Source organism: Vidua macroura, chromosome 4, assembly GCF_024509145.1.
Source record: "Vidua macroura isolate BioBank_ID:100142 chromosome 4, ASM2450914v1, whole genome shotgun sequence".
Lineage (NCBI taxonomy): Eukaryota > Metazoa > Chordata > Aves > Passeriformes > Viduidae > Vidua > Vidua macroura.
In genome coordinates, this window is record NC_071574.1 from 73362193 (window position 1) to 73381339 (window position 19147).

The 19147-nt window shown below is 58.3% G+C and overlaps 2 protein-coding genes across 2 annotated transcripts; one reads left to right on the plus strand and one right to left on the minus strand.

Annotated features, from left to right (window-relative positions):
• Positions 1-52: 52 nt before the first annotated feature.
• On the minus strand, positions 53-3274 carry PRADC1 (protease associated domain containing 1). The gene is made up of 6 exons (XM_053976696.1): positions 3243-3274; positions 2937-3067; positions 1898-1998; positions 1477-1586; positions 700-867; positions 53-454 (listed from the first exon to the last, which is right to left on the minus strand). The coding sequence occupies exons 1-6, from the start codon at positions 3272-3274 to the stop codon at positions 334-336; spliced, it is 663 nt and encodes a 220-aa protein (XP_053832671.1). The 3' UTR covers positions 53-333.
• Positions 3171-19103, plus strand: CCT7 (chaperonin containing TCP1 subunit 7). The gene is made up of 12 exons (XM_053975292.1): positions 3171-3278; positions 4850-5003; positions 6914-7020; positions 7683-7808; positions 8426-8478; positions 10007-10178; positions 11145-11309; positions 12182-12370; positions 12857-12954; positions 13588-13720; positions 15342-15548; positions 18333-19103. The coding sequence occupies exons 1-12, from the start codon at positions 3273-3275 to the stop codon at positions 18549-18551; spliced, it is 1629 nt and encodes a 542-aa protein (XP_053831267.1). The 5' UTR covers positions 3171-3272; the 3' UTR covers positions 18552-19103.
• Positions 19104-19147: the final 44 nt, after the last annotated feature.

A 19147-nucleotide genomic window follows, 5' to 3' on the forward strand; every position in this document is an offset into this window, starting at 1 on the left:
ACAGACCAAGCCTGTATCACTCTCCCCCCCATCCCTGCCAGTCCTCATCCCTCCAAATCAGCAGCACGAGGTCAAATGTTTCCTGGGAAGTGCTGGCCTGCTCTGGGCCCTCACCTCCCTCCCACACAGTCGCAGGTCGGTGCCAGGCTCAGGGCTCCCCCTGGCATTGGTGCTTGCCCTTGGCCACACACCGGTGCCAGCAGAAAGATCTCCCTGTCACCAAATCCAGCGGGATCTCTGGAGCGTGTTGGGATCCTTTCCTCAAACCCGGGTCCTTGGGGCAAGATCCTGGGATGCAGCAGGAAGTCCTTGATCCGCCGCAGCCTTTCGCTGCTACCAGAAGGTCCAGGGGGGCTGCATCATCTCGTAGGTGGGAATGCTGGTGACGTTGACAGGAATGGAGATGACGGCCCAGGGGAGCCCGTGCTGCTCCAGGGAGCGCCTGATCATGTACCTGTAGGCATGGAGGGTGCCAGGTGTTCCCGAGCTGCCAGGGCTGGCAGAGCGGAGCCAGACCCGAGCACAAACCACAACCCAGCTCAAAGTGCCCATTAACCGCGACTGAATCCGTGCAAAATGTGGCTCCCAAAGCCTGGCGGGGCCACGCTGATGCTGGGAGCTCCCTGCTGTGAGGGACAAGGCTGCCACTCGCTGTTCCCCTGAGCTGTCCCACCCTGGCAAGGCAGCCCGGGCACGTACCCGTCCCTGCCCAGCAGGAAGAGCGCGGGGATGTCGGCCGTGCGCCGGGAGCTGTCCTGGATCATCTCGATGTAGAAGCTGTCGTTGTCGTAGGCGTTGTCGGCGATGATGACGGCCCGCCCGCCGTGCTCCTGGATCACTCGTGTCTTGGACAGGAACGAGCAGCCCCTGCGGCACACAGGGACCACGCTGACCTACCTGGGGTGGCCACAGGTAGCTCCAAAGCCTGCCAGAGCTGGCCTGGACACACCCAAACTAGGATTGTCTCCAAACCCTGCCCCTCTGAGTCTGTATTTTAGGTACAAGCCACCCACACTCCTAAAAAAAAATAAAACAAAATCCTGGAATGGTTTGGGTTGGAAGAGACCTTAAAGCCCGTCCAGTGCCACCCCCTGCCATGGCAGGGACACCTTCCACTATCCCAGGGTGCTCCAAGCCCCAGTGTCCAATCTGGCCTTGAACACCTCCAGGGATATGAAGCATCCAGAATTTCTTTGGGCAACCTGTGCCAGGGCCTCACCACTCACAGACAAGAGTTCTTTGCCCCTGTCTAATCTAAACCTACTCTCAATCTGAACTCAGACAGCGTTTTTTCTACCTTACCACAGGCTAAAAAATACAAGGTGCAATTCTCCAGAGTAGGAACTCCCTCGCATTTTTCTGGTTTATCTATGTGGGGAAAGCCCAGGAAGAATCTGGAAGTGATGGGGAGATGGGGCCAGGGCTCCCCTCCTGCCCGGCAGGGTCCCCCAGCAGCTGCCGTGATGCCAGACCTACCCCCTCTCCACCAAGGCGATCTGGTCCTGGATGAAGACCCCATTGCTCAGCTCTCCACAGGCCTCGGGAGGATCCGCCGGGACCAGGTGGATCTGGTCGTACCTTGTGTTCTCCGAGGAGACAGGCAGGGGTGAGCCAGAGGGACGGAGCTGCTCCCCCTCCCCAGCCCTGCCCAGCTGTCCCACGCCCTGCCCATCCCTCTGGGGGCAGCTCTGGGGGAGATTTTGAGATCCCAGGTTCAGGGATGCTCAGAGCCAGCCCTGGGGCCAGTCCCTGCCTCTGGAATCCTGCTGAGGCCAGGGATGCTTGTGGAAGAGCAATGAGCTCCATTTCATTCAAAGCCCCAAGTCACGGAGTCCCACCAAGGAGCAATATTGGCATGGAGGGACCCAAAGTGGCAAATTCAGTTTTTAATACTTACAAACACGCCACCGAAATCCTTGGCTGGGGTGGCAGTGAAGATGTAGCGGATGTCCCCGGGGCTCAGCACTTGGAAGTACAAATATTCATGGATGCGTAATCCTGGGGGTGAAAGGACAGAGCTGAGGCAAGGGAAACTAAAGGCAAAAATCCCTGAAAAAGGGGGGAAAGTCCCAGTTATCACTCCTGAACCAGGGAGGAGAGAAAACGCCCTCCAGCATTGCCAAATCCTGGCTGGGCCCAGCTCCTGAAATTCCCCAAAGGTTTTGGGGTGTTCCAAAGGCAGATGTGGCACTTCCCAGGGACTGAGAGGGGATGGGGGCAGGAAAAGCTCCGGGATTGGGGTGCTCAAGGGGAAGGGGAAAATGCTGCTGGACCAGGGAGGGGAGAGGGGTGATGGGCACCGAGGGGAACAGAGGGGAAACCCACCAGGATCACAAATGGGAGGGAAAACGCACTTGGATTAGGATGCAGCAGGAAATGCAGTGGAGCTGGGGTGCACTAATGGGAAATGTACCCGGATCACAGGGAAACCCAAGGGGCTCAGAGCCCAGCGAGAGGAAACGCTGCTGCACTGGGGAGCTGGGTGGGGAAATGCAACTAGGTCGAGGTGCACCGAGGGAACTGCACCGGGATTGGGATGCGGGAGGGGAAACGCACCCGGATCGGGATGTAGGGGGAGAAACGCAATTAGGTGGGGGCGCACCGAGGGGAAACGTCCCCGTCCTCCCACACGGGTGCAGGAGATGAACGGCAACGGGGCCGGGGCGCCGTGAGGGGAAATACACCGGGACAGAGACACAGGAGGGGAACCGCAACGGGGCCGGGGCGCCGTGAGGGGAAATACACCGGGACAGAGACACAGGAGGGGAACCGCAACGGGGCCGGGGCGCCGTGAGGGGAAATACACCGGGATCGCAGTGCGGCGGGCGGGGAGGCGGCCGGCCCGGGATGCCGGGGCCGTGTGCGCGGTGCGGGTGCGGGGTCCAGGTGGTTGCGGCGCTGTCCCCGCTCCGTCCCTCCCTCCGTCCCTCACTCACCGCGGGCCGGGCAGCAGCAGACGCAGAGCCAGAGCCAGAGCCAGAGCAGCATGGCTGCGCCACGCCCCGCCCACCGGGCCGCCCCGCGCTCCCTATTGGCGGATGGTCTCACCGCGCTCCTTCCGATTGGTCTGCGCCGCCATCAATCACGCGCGAGCCGGCGGGGGCGGCTCGCTGTCGCCGCGGTGCTCGCTGCCAAATAGTGCTCCATTGCGTTTCCCCACGCTGCGCGCCCTCTTCCCTCCCTGCCAAATTGTGTGCCCGCCCCCGGCCCGCCCCCGGGAAGGTTCTGGGCGTGCGCGGTGCATTGTGGGCCGGGAGCGAGCAGCCGCCGCCATGATGGTGAGTGAGCCGCGCATTCCGCCGCCATCCCCGCGTCCCGCCGGCATCCGCCGCCATCCGCCGCCGTCCCCGCGTCCCGCCGCCCTGCCCTGCCCGCGGGGCCCCCGCCGGCCCCCAGCGAGCGGCTGCGGCGGGGTCGCGGCGGGCCGGGCCGCCCCGGCGGGGATGGAGCGCGCAGGCCTGGCGGTACCGGGGCTGTGCCGCGGCCGCCGCCGCCGGGCTGCGCTGGCCGCAGGGGATGGGAGCGGGCAGCCCCGAGCTCCATCCCGAGCCCGGCCGCGCGTCCCCTCCGGCCCCGAGCCCCGCGGTGATGCGGGAGCTGGGTGTGTCTGATTTCCCCGGGGATAAACGGTTCCTTTTCCCGTGGGATCGCTGCGCTGCTGGGTGTGGAGGAAAGCTGTACGCTCTCTTCCACAGAATCTTTCCAGGTTTCGGGGATCACAGAATAGTCAGGGCTGGAGATCACTCAGTTCAAGCCCTTGCCAGGCAGGGTCACCTGGAGCAGGTGACACAGGAGCGTGTCCAGGTGGCTTTGGGATGTCTCCGGGGGGGGACACTCCAGGCCCTCCCTGTGCAGCTGTCCCGGGGCTCTGTCACCCTCCGTGGAAAGTTCTTCCTCCTGTTGAGGTGGAACTCGTTGTGTTTTCATTTACGTGCTGTTACTGGGCATCACCAGAAACAGCCTGGCACCAGCCTCTTGGCACTGCCTCGGACAGATTTGTGTGGATTGGTGGGATCCCTCTCAGCCTCCCCTTCTCCAGCCGAAGCAGGCCCAGCTCCTCAGAGGAGAGACGCTCCAGACCCCGAGCGTGTTCTTTGTGCCCATCACTGCCCATCACCCTCTGCAGTAGCTCCTTTGCTTGTGCTTGTGGCCCCTCAGTGCAGCAAGCACAGTTTAGTTCTGCTGTGTGCCTGCTGAACTGCTTCAGCAGTTAGTTAGTTGGTTAGTTAGTTAGTTAGTTAGTTGGTTAGTTCAGTTTAGTTCTGCCTCTGACCAGCTGCTCTGAGCCAGTGCATCCCAAATTTGGGCAGTGTTTGGGCTTTGCCTGAGCTCTGCCTGTGAGATGGTTGCAGCACTCATGGAATGGTTTGGGTTGGAAGGGGCCTTAAAGCCCATCCCCTGCCATGGGGACACCTCCCAGTGTCCCAGGCTGTTCCAGGCCCTGTCCAGCCTGGCCTGGGACACTGCCAGGGATCCAGGGGCAACCACAGCTGCTCTGGGGCTTTGGCCACCCAGACTTGTTTGGTTCCTCACTGTCTCTGCGATTCCTGCAAGTTCTGTCTCCTCCAGGCCAGCATCAGATCAGAACCTCAGTGGGCCACGCTGCCCCAAAAACCCCTGTTCTTTTTGGGACAATTCCTGTGTGGTCCCCAGCCTGTGGTGGAGCAGCTGTGTGAATTCCCAGCGCTGTGGGAGCTGTGGAGAGCAGCTGGGTGGCGTGGAGCAGGGGAATTCCAGCGAGTCCGTATTTTCGGTCTCGCTCCTGCGCGCGGGCGTCTTTTGGGCCGTCGGGAGTTTGCTGCGGGCTCCTGGGCTTGGGATAACGGCCGCGCTGTGCTCCTCCCTGCAGCCAACGCCGGTTATCCTGCTGAAGGAGGGCACGGACACCTCGCAGGGCATCCCGCAGCTGGTCAGCAACATCAACGCCTGCCAGGTGATCGCCGAGGCCGTGCGCACCACGCTGGGCCCGCGCGGCATGGACAAGCTCATCGTGGACGACCGGGGTGGGTACGGCGCGTTTGCCTCGTGCGGGGCGCCGTGGTGGTCCCTTAACCCATCCCAAAAGTGCAAAAAGGCAAAGGGCGGGGGACCGTCAGTTTGATCACCTTTATTGTGGTACCAACAGCAAATGCCATAGAGGGGGCAGAAAAGGGAAATAAAGAACAGAGAGAGAAGAGGGGAAGGGGAATTATAGCTACCACCGTTGAGACAAGATCCTCGATGGTCCAGCCACATGGATTTGCCGTCGTCCATGGGGGTCTTCCCAAAAAGTTACAGTTTTTATTCTTTAGCCGAAGCGGGTGGCATCTGGCCAGAAGGTGGGCGAGACTGATGGGCCATTGTGAAGAGCCCCTTGCTGTGTGAAGCAGGTGCTGGCACGTAGGGACAAGGCACCGCTGGTCACAACCTGCTGGAATGCAGCGTTCTGCAGGAGCACAGCGAGCGCACCTGCTGACAGTCACTGGGCAAACAACCACCTGGGCCAGGCCAGAGCTCCTGTCAGGGTCTGCAGGGTCCTTTTGGTGGCCGTGAGGCAAATGAAGGAAACCTCGGAGCGTCTCTCACAATCGGTTAAGCCCGGCTTTGGCGTCGGCCTCAGTCTCAGCAGCCTCAGCCCGTGCCAGGCTCGGCTCTCCCAGCAGAGCTTCAGTTCTGTCTCGGTGTCACTGGAGCACCTCGGTGTCCCCAGTAAAGGCAGGACAGTTGCCAGTCCAGCCTGAGGATTCCTGATTGCTCCCCAGGGGCACCTGAGGAGGTGCAGACTCAGGGGGGTTGTGCTGCCTTGTGCAGGCTGCCCTAGAGCAGAGGCTGGACAGAGCTAAGGAATAAAGCAGGGATTTATTAAAGGATCTCCTCATGGATCCACCTTGGGCAGCACCAGAGCCCAGCGAGGGCTGCCCCAGGATGAACCAAAATGGTCCCAAAATGCACGAGCGCTCCCGGGGGCTCTCACTGGGATCAGCTCTGCTCCATTTGCACCTTGCAGTTCATTGTCCCATTCCAGCTTTAGCCCATGCACTCCCATCCTGCTTGTTTTTCTCTCTCCAGCCCACGCTGTTTGTGCTCCTGGGCCTGAGCTTTGGATCATTTGTCCTTGGTGCCCAGCTGGAGCAGGAATTGTTTTGTCTCCCTGCTCTGTGCAGAGAGCTCCCCATCCCCTAAAATGAAACCCAGACCCACACACTAAAGCAGCACAGAGTGTGAAAAATATCAAAGCTAAAACTGAGGCATCAGTTGGATGCATCCAGTGTAAGTCTGTGCCAGACAGGAGAAGCAGAGAGGCTTGAACCTGTCTTCAGGTATTTTTGGTCATCTCTATTTTTAAATGAGGCTCATGATACCTGTGGAGTTACTCAGCAGTTGTGGCTGAGTGTGAGGTCAGTGGATGTTCCTGGGTTGATTTTTAATCTTTTTTTTTGAAGTGTGATTTAGAGATGAGCTTTGCCATCACTCTGAAAAGACTGGTATGAAGTCACCATAATAATAATTATTATTTATTATTTTTGTTACTGACGGGTGGAGTGGAAAGGCTTAGTATTGTCTTTAAGTAGCTGTTACAAGTAGGAACTGTAATAAATCCTTGTTCAAAAGGAGAATTGGATTTAAATTTCCCTTACAATAACTAACATGATTTCTAGGCTCTTTCTTCATGAGAGTGTCAGACTAGAATATGGTTTTATCTGTCTGGGGAGGCCTTTGAGAAGAGGGAAATGAATTCCACACCTTTGTTGGTGTGGAAAGTTGTTCTGCTCTCAGACTGACTTCACTGAACCTGCTCCGCAGAGGGGCTGACAGGACTGAGTTCTGGTGGAGCAGAGGAACCTGCTGAGATCTCCTGAGAGCCCCCAGAGACAGGGCTTTACCCCTGCTAGTGTAAAGCTGCCTTTAACTTCCTTTTCTCCACGAACCCCAGGCAAAGCCACCATCTCCAACGACGGGGCCACCATCCTGAAGCTGCTGGACGTTGTCCACCCGGCCGCGAAGACCTTGGTGGACATCGCCAAGTCCCAGGATGCTGAGGTGGGAGGGGAGCCTGGGAGGGGAACACGGAGCAGCCTGAGTGGCACTGCTGCCCTGGGCTTGCTGTTAGCTGCTGGGAATTGCTCATGGAGTGCTGGGGTTCATTCTGCCTGCTCTGGAGCCAGGCTGGCAGAGCTGGGAATGTTCCCCTGGAGAAGGGGAGGCTCCAGGCAGAGCTCAGAGCCCCTTGCAGGGCCTGGAGGGGCTCCAGGAGAGCTGGAGAGGGACTGGGGACAAGGGACAGAGGGACAGGAGCCAGGGAATGGCTCCCACTGCCAGAGGCCATGGATGGATGGGATATTGGAATGAATTCCTGGCGTGGGAGGGTGGGGAGGTTCTGGCACAGGGTTCCCAGAGCAGCTGTGGCTGCCCCTGGATCCCTGGAAGTGTCCAAGGTGAGGCTGGATGGGACTTGGAGCAGCCTGGGATGGCGGAAGGTGTCCCTGCCCATGGCAGAGGGTGGCACTGGATGGGCTTTGAGGTCCCTTCCCACCCAGACCGCTCTGAATCACTGAGGAATTCAGCCACAAATCTGTGAGCAGAGAAAATCCTGAGCTCTGGTTTCCCTGGAAGCTCCGGAGTGGTTTTGCAGCTGCTCTCAGGTGGTGTCTGCAGTGGGGGGAGCACAGCGTGGGGGTGACACAGTGTCCCCTGTCCTGCAGGTGGGTGATGGCACCACGTCGGTGACCCTGCTGGCAGCCGAGTTCCTGAAGCAGGTGAAGCCCTACGTGGAGGAGGGGCTCCATCCCCAGATCATCATCCGCGCCTTCCGCACGGCCACGCAGCTGGTGAGGCACGCAGGGACACGGCTCCCCGGGCCAGCTGTGCCAGCTGTGCCAGCTGTGCCAGCCACCCCGGGACAGGGACACGCTGCCAGGGTGAAGCCGCTGGGCAATGGGCGTGGGGAGTGCCAGCAGCCATCTCCTGCTGCCTCCCCGCCAGCAGCACTGCCTCTCCCGTGCCAGGCCTGCTCTTAGCAGTCTGTACCTCTGGAGTGCTCTCACTTCCTTTGGGATTTCTTCCAAGGAGGAAGGAATAAGTGGGAAAACTCATTTCCCATTCTCCTGCTCCTCCTGTTCTCTGCTGCTTCTTAGTAACCTGTGTGTCTCCTGGAGCCTGCTGATCCCATTAAGCTGATTTTTGGAGGTTCACTCCTCAGTAGCCCTTTGATTCCCAGGGTCTCTGCTGAAAACAGAAACAGCAGAGCAGCTCTGAGCCTCCTCCCACTCCTACATATTGGTGTATTCCTTGGAATTACTGCTCTGGCAGGGGTGGAATAACTTAAACACTTGAAACTTCAGTGACGTTGAAGCAGAGAACAAAAGAGAAAATACAGAGAGAGAGGATGGAGGTCTCACCAGTTCAGGAGCATAAATCATTAATCCAGCTGTTGCCTTTTTGCCAGGCTGTGAACAAGATCAAAGACATCGCTGTCTCCGTGAAGAAGGAGGATAAAGAGTAAGTTTCCCTTGGAGGTGACCTGGTTCTGCTCTGGGCTCCTGCTGACTGCTGTGAGGGTGCTCCTGAATTCTCTGGCTCTGGCTGACATCTCCAGGGGGCACCTGGAGCTGCAGCCCCGCACGGGGGTTATTCCCAGTTTCCCTGGAACTTCCTGCTCCTCCAGGGGCAGTGCTGTGCTCCCACTTGGCTGCAGGGATGATGTAGGGCAGTGTCTCCCAGTGCTCGTGGAGGAAGCTGGGCACCAAAATAAGTGGCCTGATTTCTTTTTTGCAGCGGTGGAGTCTTAGAGCTCTTGCTGCAGTCAGTGGCAGTGTTAAATCTCAGCAGTTCCCTGAGGATCAGATCCCCTTTCAGCTGTCACACACAAGGTAGATAGCTCATAGCAGTGATCCCTTCAGCTGAGGTGAGAATACTGCAGTTCCTTTTCTCCCTGGATTTTAAGCTCTTGTCTACTTGACCTTACTGATACCTGCAGTTAATTAGAAGTATTTCAACTTCATAAGCATCTTGAATAAACCAAAATGGCTTGTCCAAACCAAATTCTAAAAAAATGCTGGGAAAAAAAAACCCAAATGTGGTCCTGTGATGGGAAATAGAGTGGTTCCCATGGGGGACAGAGCCTGGCAGCTGGATCCACACCTCCCTGTGTCACATACACTACCTGAATTAGTATTTCAGGGAATGTGCTGCCTTCAGGGGGTTTCAAAAACATCTTCCTGCCTTGGGATGAAGGAAAGCACCTGCTCTTGTCTGATTTTAGGTGCATAAAAGTCAATCAGCCTCGTCAGTGCTGGGCTGATGCTCGAGCTCTAAAAAGGAGACTGAGATTTGTCAGTCTGGGGTTTGTGCCTTGTTCTCCCCGTTGACAGGAGGGGGCTGATCTTTGCCTCTGTCAGAGAGGATTTTGGGCCTCTCATGACAAGACAGACCCTGAGGGGCTGGAGTGTGTCCAGGGCAGGGAACGGAGCTGGGAAGGGGCTGGAGAATTCCTGAGGGAGCTGGGAAGGGGCTGGAGAGTTCCTGAGGGAGCTGGGAAGGGGCTGGAGAATTCCTGAGGGAGCTGGGAAGGGGCTGGAGAGTTCCTGAGGGAGCTGGGAAGGGGCTGGAGAGTTCCTGAGGGAGCTGGGAAGGGGCTCAGCCTGGAGCAAAGGAGGCTCAGGGGGGACCTTGTGGCTCTGCACAGCTCCTGCCAGGAGGGGACAGCCGGGGGGTCGGGCTGGGAACAGGGAACAGGGACAGGAGGAGAGGGAACGGCCTCAGGGGAGCCTCAGGGTGGGCACTGGGGAAATTCCTCATGGGAAGGGCAGGGCTGAAGTCCCCATCCCCAGAGGGATTTCAAAGCCCTGTGGATGTGACACTTGGGGACATGGGCAGTGGTGGCCTTGGCTGTGCTGGACTGAATGATCTCGAAGTTATTTTACAGCCTAAACCTGTGATTAACAAAGCCACATACGGTGTCTGGGGCTTGTGAAAAGGTCTGGCAGGTGACCAAACCTTTGTTTTTTCTTTCCTTCCCTTTCTGCAGTGAGCAGAGGAGTCTCCTGGAGAAATGTGCAGCCACAGCCCTGAGCTCCAAGCTCATCTCCCAGAGCAAGGAGTTTTTCTCTAAGATGGTTGTAGATGCTGTGATGATGTTGGATGACTTGTTGCAGCTCAAGATGATCGGGATAAAGAAGGTGCAAGGAGGAGCTTTGGAAGTAAGTGCTGGAGCCTTCCTGAAGGGGTGGAGACAGGGATCCCAGCTCTGGTGGTGCCTGGGCTCTAGCAGAAGTGCAGCCTGGCTTGACAGTGCCTGTTGGGGAATTCCCAAAGTGGAACAAAACTGTTGGTGTGAGGAGGAAGCTTGGCAGGTAGGGCTGGGTTTCTTTCTTTCTGGTTTTTGAGCTCTTCACCTCACTGCAACAAAAGTTGTAACTGATAGAGTTCCATTTATCTCTCTGCAAATAATTAATATTTTTTTTGGTGGGAAGTCTTTGTTACTTCTGGATCCAGAAGTCCTGGTTGCGTGTAGGATTACTGGCTTGGGAAAAATGCAAGGCAAACCTCATGGAGCTGATTTACTGGTGGGCAGGGCAGGTGGGATGTGTGGTTTATGCCTCTGTGCTGGAGAACCTCTTGTGTCTGGGACTGCACCTGGATTTGTATGAGGGGATTGATCCTGGCTGTGGGACAGCCCCTGTGGAGAGAGAGATTCAAATCCTGATTTCTTCACCCAGGAAATCGAGGAGCTCATGCCAGGGAATGGTGTTGGACAGGGCTGTCCTGCTGCAGAAAATCCAGGAGGTGGTGATGAAACTTGGAAAGACAAACCAGAGCAAAAACCAGCCCCCAGTGGGGCTGTGGATGAGAAATACCTAAAAGTTCAAAGGGGGAGAATGGGAAAGAGATCAGGGAGAGAGCTGATTGCTCCATTCCTTGATCTTAAGGTTGTGTGAGGAATTCTTGGCTGTGGAGTTTTGAGGGGGAGAGAGGAAGCTGCTTTTGTGAGCTGAAAGAAATCCTTGCTGCTTATTTCCTCTAGAAGTGGGTTAATCAAAGGAGACAGTGCTGGGAAGGGTTGGTAAATGAGGCCTCTGGAAGCAGGGAGTGTCCTGTGGGAGTTGTTATTAACCCTGTGCAGAAAGCCTTGGGGGCTGAGCCTGAGGCAAATCCCTGTGTTCCAGGACTCACAGCTGGTGGCTGGAGTTGCCTTCAAGAAAACCTTCTCCTACGCTGGGTTTGAGATGCAGCCCAAGAAGTACCAGTCCCCCAAAATCGCCCTGCTCAACGTGGAGCTGGAGCTGAAAGCCGAGAAGGACAACGCCGAGGTCAGAGTCAACACGGTGGAGGTAAGAGCCACAGGAGAGCCTGGCCTGCTTCCCCATCCCTGTGACACCTGGGGCTGCTCATCCCCTGGGCAAGGACGAGGTGGGAGGGCACAGAGGTGCTGAGAGGGCTGGAGCCAGGCTGGCAGAGCTGGGAATGTTCCCCTGGAGAAGGGAAAAATCCAGGCAGAGCTCAGAGCCCCTTGCAGGGCCTGGAGGGGCTCCAGGAGAGCTGGAGAGGGACTGGGGACAAGGGACAGAGGGACAGGAGCCAGGGAATGGCTCCCACTGGGAAAGGGGAGATTGGGCTGGGATCTTGGCAAGGAATTGCTGGCTGGGAGGGTGGGCAGGGGCTGGGCTGGAATTCCCAGAGCAGCTGGGGCTGCCCCTGGATCCCTGGCAGTGCCCAAGGCCAGGTTGGACACTGGGCTTGGAGCAGCCTGAGGTACTGGAAGTGTCCCTGCCATGGCAAGGGTGGCACTGGATCACCTTTAAAAGGTCCCTACCCAAACCATTCCATGATAAATGAGTTTGCCTCCTGCCCATCCTTCACCTTTGGAAACACCTGGTGGGCTGTGCTGCCCTGTGGGGACGAGGGTGCAGCAGACTGGGAAGCACAGCAGGGTCAGGACACGTTTGTGAGCTGTCACTGTGCCCCAGCTGTGCTGAGCCACCAGCTCTGGGGTGACTGCCTCAGGCCTAACAAGTGGCCTTGCAGGGACAGCTCATCCAGCAGTGCCTGGAGAGCTGCAAGAGCCCCTGGGGTTGGAGCAGCCATTTGGGCAGTGCCGTGGAGCAGGGCCCTCCTGCCTGCAGTGCTGGGAGCAGCTCTGGGCCAGGGCTGCACGTGGGGCATCCCCTGGCACAGGAACACCTGTCCCCTGTCCTCCTGCCAGGATTACCAGGCCATCGTGGATGCAGAGTGGAACATCCTGTATGACAAACTGGACAAGATCCACAAGTCAGGAGCCAAGGTGGTCCTGTCCAAGCTCCCCATTGGGGACGTGGCCACGCAGTACTTCGCAGACAGGGACATGTTCTGTGCCGGCCGCGTCCCGGACGAGGATCTCAAGAGGACCATGATGGTGAGCTCCCCTGGCTTGGAGGAAAGCCTTTGGACTCGGTTCTGACACCCCAGGCTGGGCAATCCCAAGCAGCTGCTCACTGATCTCACTGCTCCTCACAAGGGTTTGAAAGGACAAGGCTGTTCCGTGCTGGGGTGAGCAGTCACACCCTGACAGCCTGGTGTTACATGTAAACATCTGATCAGTGCATCAGTAGAGGTTTATTTTCCTGAGCTCTTCCCTGTTCCATCATGAGTGGTTTTTTTTCCTGAGCTTTCTTTGTGTATCTCCTGGACTCTGAGTCAGCACCTTGAAGCTGCATTATTTTGCTGTCAAGGGGTGGCCTGGGTCCATGAGAGGGGAGGGAGGGAGAAGGGTTTTCCTGACTCTGCAGGATGGGTTTGCACCAGCTCAGCAGCTGGGCTGTCCCTGAGGAGTGGAGCCTGCTGGGAGGTTGGTGTGGGTTGTCAGCAGTGGTAATCCCATGTTTGTCCCCATTCCCTGCAGGCCTGTGGGGGATCCATCCAGACCAGTGTCAATGCCCTGTCTGATGACGTGCTGGGCCGCTGTGAGCTCTTTGAGGAGACCCAGATTGGGGGAGAGAGGTAAAAACACCAGCTGCAAACCTGGGGTGCTGTGCAAGCCCTCTCCTAGCAGGTGGAAAAGCTGGGATCAAAGCATTGGGAGGGTCAACATCTCTCAAGCTGTTGAGATGAAAACAAGGCTGTTACAAAATGTATATTTTATTGTAGCCAGAAGCTGCTTTTTGAGGCTGGGGGAGGGGGCAGGAGCAAGATTTCATTGAGATCCTACCTCTTGTAAAAGCTTTTAAAAATACATGTTTATTCTGCAGTGCCTTGTAAAAAGCACAGTGGTACTGTTGAATTTGTGATGGAAAACCACCACATTTTGGGGTGGATTGTGGCACTTCTGTGATGTTCCAGCTTGACACTTCCCTGTCAGTGCAGGAGAAGCTGGGGACAGTACACTGGGGTCCTTCCAGTTGCTGGAGGAGCAGTCCTGTTCGGGGCTGGCTGCTGCCAAGTGCAAACTGGGAGCACCAGTTCAGTGTGATCCCTGCAGTGGGAAGAGATTTTCCTGGATTATCTGGACATCACTTGTGTGTTCCCTGGCTCTGCTCCTCCTCGGCTGGGGCTGCCAGGGGTGCAGGGCCGGCTCTGTCCCCACGCTGCCTGGCCAGCAGCAGCTCCTGCATGCCCACACCCTCCCTGTGGCAGGTACAACTTCTTCACGGGCTGCCCCAAGGCCAAGACGTGCACCATCATCCTGCGCGGGGGCGCCGAGCAGTTCATGGAGGAGACGGAGCGCTCCCTGCACGACGCCATCATGATCGTCAGGAGGGCCATCAAGGTGAGCCTGCCACCTGCCCTGCCCTGCCCTGCCAGGGCATTGGCACGGCCAGAGCTGCTGGAAACCTCCTCACACAGCAGGGCTCGGCTGGGGGCTCTGGAGAGTGAGCATGTCTCGTGGATTCGCTCAAGTGCAGTTCCTGGGCCGGCTCAGCATGGCTTTGGCAGCGTTTGCAGCTCGTGCAGCTGCACCTCGTGCTTGCTCCATCCTCCACCCTAAAGGGAACGATCTCCTGGCTGTGCTGGGTGCATCTTCAGGAGATGGAACGGCAGACTGATGGCACATGTGTGTCCATGCCCATAGAGCCCCTCTTGGTGCCCATCCTGAGGGCATGGCAGTCCCCTGGCTCTGAGGGCAGGCTGGGGGCACCAGGGCTCTCTGGATGTGTGTTTGATCCTGGGTGACGCTGCTGAGCTCTGGGTGTTTCTGGGTTACACAAAAACGTGTCGCTGTAGGAAGGGCTTCTGGTTAAAAGCAGCTCTGAGGCTGCATGTCCTGCGGGACTGGGGAGAAGCACATCAGGAGTTTTGGAGCTTTTGCTTTTAGAAAGAACATTCTGATCTCTCTCCTGGAAAAGCAGCAGAACTGAGCTGCAAGGTGCTGCTGCCATTATCTTTAGTTCTGGACGCTTTATGGGAGTGAGGAAGTTTCCCTGGCCCAAGCTGGCTGTGAGCTGCAATCCCTCCCTTTGGGTGTAGTGTCCCCAAACCCCCCTTTATCCTGTGCACAGCTGGGCTGAGCTGCTGGAGCTGCCGCTAGAGGTTCTTGGCATGTCCCTGCCTCTGCTGTCAGACAGTCCCAGGGACAGCAGCACCAGGGCTGTGGTTTGCCATGGGCAGCCAGGGCTGGGGCTGGCAGGGCTGTGGGTTGCTGTGGGCTGGCAGGGCTGAGGCTGGCAGGGCCATGGATTGCTGTGGCCAGCCAGGGCTGTGGGTTGCCATGGCCGGTCAGGGCTGTGGGTTGCTGTGGCCATGGATTGCCGTGGCCAGCCAGGGCTGTGGGTTGCTGTGGCCATGGATTGCCGTGGCCAGCCAGGGCTGTGGGTTGCTGTGGCCAGTCAGGGCTGTGGGTTGCTGTGGCCATGGATTGCCGTGGCCAGCCAGGGCTGTGGGTTGCCGTGGCCAGTCAGGGCCGTGGGTTGCCATGGCCGGTCAGGGCTGTGGGTTGCTGTGGCCATGGATTGCCATGGCCAGCCAGGGCTGTGGGTTGCCGTGGCCAGTCAGGGCTGTGGGTTGCTGTGGCCAGTCAGGGCCGTGGGTTGCCGTGGCCAGCCAGGGCTGAGGGTTGCCGTGGGCTGGCAGGGCTGGGCCAGCCAGGGCTGAGGGTTGCCGTGGGCTGGCAGGGCTGGGCCAGCCAGGGCTGTGGGTTGCTGTGGCCATGGATTGCCGTGGCCAGCCAGGGCTGTGGGTTGCTGTGGCCAGTCAGGGCCGTGGGTTGCCGTGGCCAGCCAGGGCTGAGGGTTGCCGTGGGCTGGCAGGGCTGGGCCAGCCAGGGCTGAGGGTTGCCGTGGCCAGCCAGGGCTGTGGGTTGCCGTGGCCAGCCAGGGCTGTGGGTTGCCAGGGCTGAGGGTTGCCGTGCCTGCAGCGCCCTGGCAGCCCTGTGCTGTGCCGTGTCCCTGCAGAACGACTCGGTGGTGGCGGGCGGCGGGGCCATCGAGATGGAGCTCTCCAAGTTCCTGCGGGACTACTCGCGCACCATCCCGGGCAAGCAGCAGCTGCTGATCGGCGCCTACGCCAAGGCCCTGGAGATCATCCCCCGGCAGCTCTGCGACAACGCCGGCTTCGACGCCACCAACATCCTCAACAAGCTGCGAGCCAAGCACGCCCAGGTAGGGCCAGCTCTCCTGGTGTGAACAGCCAGGTGTCTGCTGAGGAAGGCAGGAGCCTCCCCTGGAATGGAAAATGTAAACCCCTCTCCCTCTGAATTATTATAATGTGAAATTAGGGGGCTGTCAGGCAAAGATACGGGAGCAGGAATAACAGTTCTTTACTAGGAAAATTAAAAATACAGATGCAATAGTACAAACAAATGAAAACAACCCTGCCAGAGTCAGAGCAGGCCCTGGCAGGCTGTGGGTCAGGCTGGTGGCAGCAGTCCCATTCCATGGGGGCTCAGCCCTCCTGCAGTGCCAGCTGTGCTTCTGCTGGAGCAGGATCCTGGATAAGGCTGGAGTTTTCCTCTGAAGCTCCAGGGCTGCTGGAGATGGGCCTGGGCTCCCTCTGGGAATGCAGTGGGGCAGAAAGCTGCTCCTCTGGGAATGCAGTGGGGCAGAAAGCTGCTCCTCTGGGCATGCAGTGGGGCAGAAAGCTGCTCCTCTGGGAATGCAGTGGGGCAGAAAGCTGCTCCTCTGGGAATGCAGTGGGGCAGAAAGCTGCTCCTCTGGGGATGCAGTGGGCAAAGGCTGCTGTGTTGTCCCAAAATCTCAGATTGTATCCAGGTAGGAATGCTTGGCTCCTCCCCTGGGCGGAGCATCTCCCCATGGGATGATGGAATTTTCTCAGCCATGCAGGGACACTCACTGGCCATGAACAGGAGATAATTAATAATTAATGGCCCATGAACAGAAGAGATCTATGTCCTGGAGGGAGGACGGGCTGTGGGAGAGATAAAGAAAACTGCCCAATGAACAGAAGAGAACTGCCCCATCTCTGACAGGTGGGAATAGAATACACACCCCCAGCCACATCTTTCAGCCTAAGACACCGGGCATCCCAGAGGCAGTGTGTGTGATCGCTCTCTCTAGAGCAATCGTAGGTCCCTTCCAACCTAAACCATGCTATGATTCTATGATTTATTGAAACAATTCAACAGTTTCAGGAAAAGATTCATTACTTCTTCAGAAACCATTAAGAAAGAGACATTTCTCTAACACACATGAAAGATTCTAAGAATATTTTAAGGTCATACTGTAAATGGAAATTGACTCATGTTTTTTAAAAAGTAATACAGTAGTTCATAAAAGTTGAAATAGACTTTTTAGCTCTTGGAATATCCCCTGTGAAACTGGACAGACTGATCAGAAAGAGGGATTAAAAGTCCCTTCTACAGTGAAAGTTCCCTCCTGGAGCCTGTCAGGGCCAGGGGAGCTCAGAGCCATGTTGGAGCCGTGTCCCCTGTGATGAAACGCCGTGTCTGTTCCACATCAGCTGTGGGCCTGGCACAGGTTGCTATAAATGGAAAGGAGCTGTTTTCCCTTTGATCCCAGCTGTCGGGTGACTTCCTGAGCTGGGAGTTCTGATTTGCTCCTGAAAAGCGCATCATTTGTCAGGAAGGAGCTGCTGTGTTAAACGTTAAAGGAAGCAGAGGGCAGGGTCGGCTGAGCTGAGCGTTTTGCACGGGAGCTGCAGGCTGAAGGTCCTGAGTGCTGGTCTTGTGGAGATCCCAACTCCAGGGCTCGGAGGTTGCTCCTTGGGTTCTGTCACTCCCAGCACATTTCACCCTGCTGCTGGTGGTGGGGCTGGGGGGAGTGCCCCAAAATGAGGGTGCAAACCCTGGGCACTGAGGCAGCAGCACAGGGGGAGTCAGGCTGTGAGGCTTCTGCAGCTTCATGGCAGGGGCTGCCCCAGGAGGTTTGGAGTCCCCATCCCTGGAGGTGGCACTCAGAGCTCTGGGCTGGGGACAAGGTGGGCATCGGGCACAGCTTGGACTGGATGGGCTGGGAGGGCTTTTCCAGCCTCGGTGACTCAGTGATCCTAAACTGGAAGGAGCCTGCTCTTCATGAGGCACTGCTGGCACTGGTGGCTGAAAGCAAAGGCTGCTCAGTTTGGAGTTTTTGTGTTTTCCTTCACAGCAGAATGTGAGGGAGGCTCCAGCCTCTCCCTTCACCTTGCCTGGCCTTCCCTCCCAGGCTTTCCCCAAGTCCCACCCAGCCCCTGACCAATCCCTGTCCCCAAGGGCGGGATGTGGCGCTGATCCTGTCCCTCTGTCCCCCAGAGCAGGATGTGGCACTGATCCTGTCCCTCTGTCACACAGGGCAGGGTGTGGCACTGATGCTGTCCCTCTGTCCCGCAGGGCAGGGTGTGGCACTGATGCTGTCCCTCTGTCCCTCTGTCCCTCAGAGCAGGGTGTGGCACTGATCCTGTCCCTCTGTCCCGCAGGGCAGGGTGTGGCACTGATCCTGTCCCTCTGTCCCGCAGGGCGGGATGTGGCACTGATCCTGTCCCTCTGTCACACAGGGCAGGGTGTGGCACTGATGCTGTCCCTCTGTCCCGCAGGGCAGGGTGTGGCACTGATCCTGTCCCTCTGTCCCTCTGTCCCGCAGGGCGGGATGTGGCACTGATCCTGTCCCTCTGTCCCCCAGAGCAGGATGTGGCACTGATCCTGTCCCTCTGTCCCCCAGAGCAGGGTGTGGCACTGATGCTGTCCCTCTGTCCCGCAGGGCGGGATGTGGCACTGATCCTGTCCCTCTGTCCCCCAGAGCAGGGTGTGGCACTGATCCTGTCCCTCTGTCCCGCAGGGCAGGATGTGGCACTGATCCTGTCCCTCTGTCCCGCAGGGCAGGATGTGGCACTGATGCTGTCCCTCTGTCCCGCAGGGCAGGATGTGGCACTGATCCTGTCCCTCTGTCCCGCAGGGCAGGATGTGGCACTGATGCTGTCCCTCTGTCCCGCAGGGCGGGATGTGGTACGGCGTGGACGTGACCAACGAGGACATTGCAGACAATTTCTCGGCGTGCGTGTGGGAGCCGGCCGTGGTGCGCATCAACGCGCTGACGGCCGCCTCGGAGGCCGCGTGCCTCATCGTGTCCGTGGACGAGACCATCCGCAACCCCCGCTCCACCGTGGACGCCGCTCCCCGCGGCCGCGGCCGGGCCCGGCCCCACAACCACTGAGCGCTCGGGAAAAGCCGCTGGAACCGGCGCCTGCTCCCTCCCCTTCCCAGGGCTCGGCAGCCCCGGGCTGGCTGCGGGCACAGGCGGCTCCTGGAGCTGCCCTGCCCTGCCTGGTGCTGCCCTGCCCGGCGCTGCCTCGCTGGCCTGGGCGTTCCTTCCCTGGGAGCTTTTCCTCCCTGGGAGTGTTGCCTCCTCAGGAGCCTTCCCTCTTCCAGACCCTTCCCTCCCTGGGAGCCTTCCCTCCCTGGGAGTGTTCCCTCCTCAGCACCCTTCCCTCCTCCAGACCCTTCCCTCCCTTGGAGCCTTCCCTCCTCCAGACCCTTCCCTCCTCCAGACCCTTCCCTCCCTGGGAGCCTTCCCTCCCTGGGAGCATTCCCTCCTCCAAACCCTTCCCTCCTCCAGACCCTTCCCTCCTCCAGACCCTTCCCTCCTCCAGACCGTTCCCTCCTCCGGGCTGGAGCCAGCGCAGGGAGGGCTTTGGGGCCTATTTATACTGGTTTGTGTTTTGTTCTGCTGGCTCCAGCACAATAAAACGAGTTTGTCTCAGTGGCAGATTGGGCTTGTCCTCTGTTCTCCACTTCGTTCTGCACGAGGGT